The sequence below is a fragment of the Etheostoma spectabile genome, chromosome 22 (genome assembly GCF_008692095.1).
Source record: "Etheostoma spectabile isolate EspeVRDwgs_2016 chromosome 22, UIUC_Espe_1.0, whole genome shotgun sequence".
In the NCBI taxonomy this organism is placed as follows: domain Eukaryota; kingdom Metazoa; phylum Chordata; class Actinopteri; order Perciformes; family Percidae; genus Etheostoma; species Etheostoma spectabile.
Window position 1 is genome coordinate 15,305,024 of NC_045754.1, and position 2,213 is coordinate 15,307,236.

The 2,213-nt window shown below is 42.3% G+C and overlaps 1 protein-coding gene across 3 annotated transcripts in view; it reads right to left on the reverse strand.

Moving 5' to 3' along the window:
* The window catches only part of pip4k2aa (phosphatidylinositol-5-phosphate 4-kinase, type II, alpha a), a 52,045-nt gene extending 49,832 nt beyond the window's left edge, over positions 1 to 2,213 (reverse strand). For 2 of the 3 annotated variants that reach the window (XM_032503624.1, XM_032503623.1), the window contains exon 1: positions 1,144 to 2,213. In XM_032503624.1, the coding sequence (XP_032359515.1) occupies positions 1,144 to 1,283 (140 nt within the window). In that variant the 5' untranslated portion in view covers positions 1,284 to 2,213. The remainder of the gene's footprint in view (positions 1 to 1,143) is intronic. The other variant, XM_032503625.1, reaches the window with a different exon arrangement.

Here is a 2,213-nt window from a genome sequence, read left to right on the forward strand (position 1 = left end):
TTACCTTAATACAAAATTAATATTAATGTCCTGACATCTGTTATGGAACTTGACATGTATTTACATTCCTACTGAGATGAGGATTTATGAATTAATTTGCAAAAGCAGCCACTGCTGGCTCTAGTGTTTCATACTGTCTGTTAACCACTGCCACACGCAGCAAATAAAGCAGGGCAACCACAGGCAGATATGAAAACGAGCAAGAAAGCAGAGCAGCATTCTGCATCAAATGGCCAACATTATTTTCTATTTTATATAAACTTTACTATTGTCATCTTTTACCATTGGCTACCCCATGGGAACAATGTCCCCATGAATAGACATGTATATACTGAATGAATAAATACGTGATTCTGCTCACTTTCTGCTCAGCTCTTTTGTTTACAAAGCAGTTATCCTCAACCAAAACACCAGATAAAACGTTCGGTACACAGGCTGGCTTTACTGTAATAACCATGTTGTAATTTTTAGAAAGATTTTGAGTAGGATGAAAGGATGAAGGAGAGGCTATATATTAATAACATGGTTGCAAAGGTGAAGGACCTAAAAGGACCACAGATTATACATTTGTCTTAGTCTGTTGATTGAGCCATCTCCTTGTGCATTATAATAATGTGTGTAAAACACATGTAAAAGGTTTAATACTTGGAATTTGGTGCCAAAAATATTTGTATGTCCTCTGCTTGCCAAGTTCGCTCTCTTTCTCTCTCTCTCTCTCTCTCTCTCTCCAACATATGAGTATTGGCCCAGTGGAGAAAAAAAAAATTCAGCAAAGGAAGAGAAAGAGAGCAGAGATAAGCCGTCTTGCATTGGAAGATCTGCTCTCTCATGACATAGACCCCTAGAAGCTTATCCTACATATGCACAACAGGAAGCGAAAGGAAGTTCGCTGCACAAACACACATACATACATTTTTAAGTGCATACATTAACATTATGCAAAACTAAACTTTACAAGGCAACATAACTGACACATTTACATTGACAGCACTACAGCCAACCTCAGGACAGCTGTCAACTCGTAACTGCAAGAACACAAATACTTATAGTTGACAGCGATTAAGGCTTATTAGTGTGGCACATCAAGGTCGAGGGACACAAAATTGTGGATCATCATTTGGACATTTGGTGGTTTGACTCACCGAATGGTTGACTCCCCACATAAGCACGCTGAGCAGAGGGTCGCTGGCACGGAAGAGCTTTACTTTCTGAGCAACGAAGTGTTTCTTCTTGGTCTTCGTTTTGCTCGCAATAGCTGCGGCAATGCTGCTCGCCGAAGCCATCTTTAAGCAAACTGGCTGGTTATTGCAGTCTGTACGATAATCTTGACAGGGTGTCTTTCCTTAAAGCTGGCACAGTGGCCACTAGCTCACGACTTAGTAATGCTAAGTCTACACATTTAGCCAGCTCGCAAATCAAAGTATTCAAATTATTTTCTTCATCCAACTGTCCCACACAGCTTGGCTTACGCTATGGCCCTAACGTTACCTCGACAAAGAATGATATGAGACAATACGATTTTTAAAGCTAATACTGCTGCTCTCCTTCGCCTAACAGTCCGCCGCTTCCCTCAGCCCACATCATAAGTCACCTCTCTTCCTTCCTTGACTAGTCTGGAGCTCTCCGCACCCCTGTGATGTGAGGTCTCACTGAGCTGGCGTTAGCATAGCCGAGTAGCTCGCTAGCTAGCAAACATTAACGATAAATTCAGTAAAATTAATAAACGTATAAAACAAGAGTATTGTCAAGCTGCGTCACAAATATAACACAACGTATTATTCAGCCTTAAAACAAATGATAAATGACACATTAAGGATGCTGAATAACTAATAAACGCTCTTGACTACCAGCTAACGTTAACGCTAGTCCCTCCGACCTTCGCTAGCGAGCCAGCTATCTAACGTGACGGCACAAAGCAGAACCGGACTCCGTTCACCAGCTAGCGTTAGCTACCATTAGCATGCAAGCTAACTATTAACTAGATAACAGCTCACAACTAGCAAGCGGCTCAGCCCTTCTCCTACGCGCTTGTGATCAGTCCGTAGAGATGACAGGGGTGTTCCCTGTCATGTTTTTGCCCCGTCTGAATTAAAACGCTGAGGAGCGGTTATTTAGACGTAAAATCAACGGGTGTCAACTCCGTCTTCATCACTGAGGTTCATGTGTGCTGCTGTCAACTGACAGCTCGATGGAGGGGAGGTGACACACAGCGC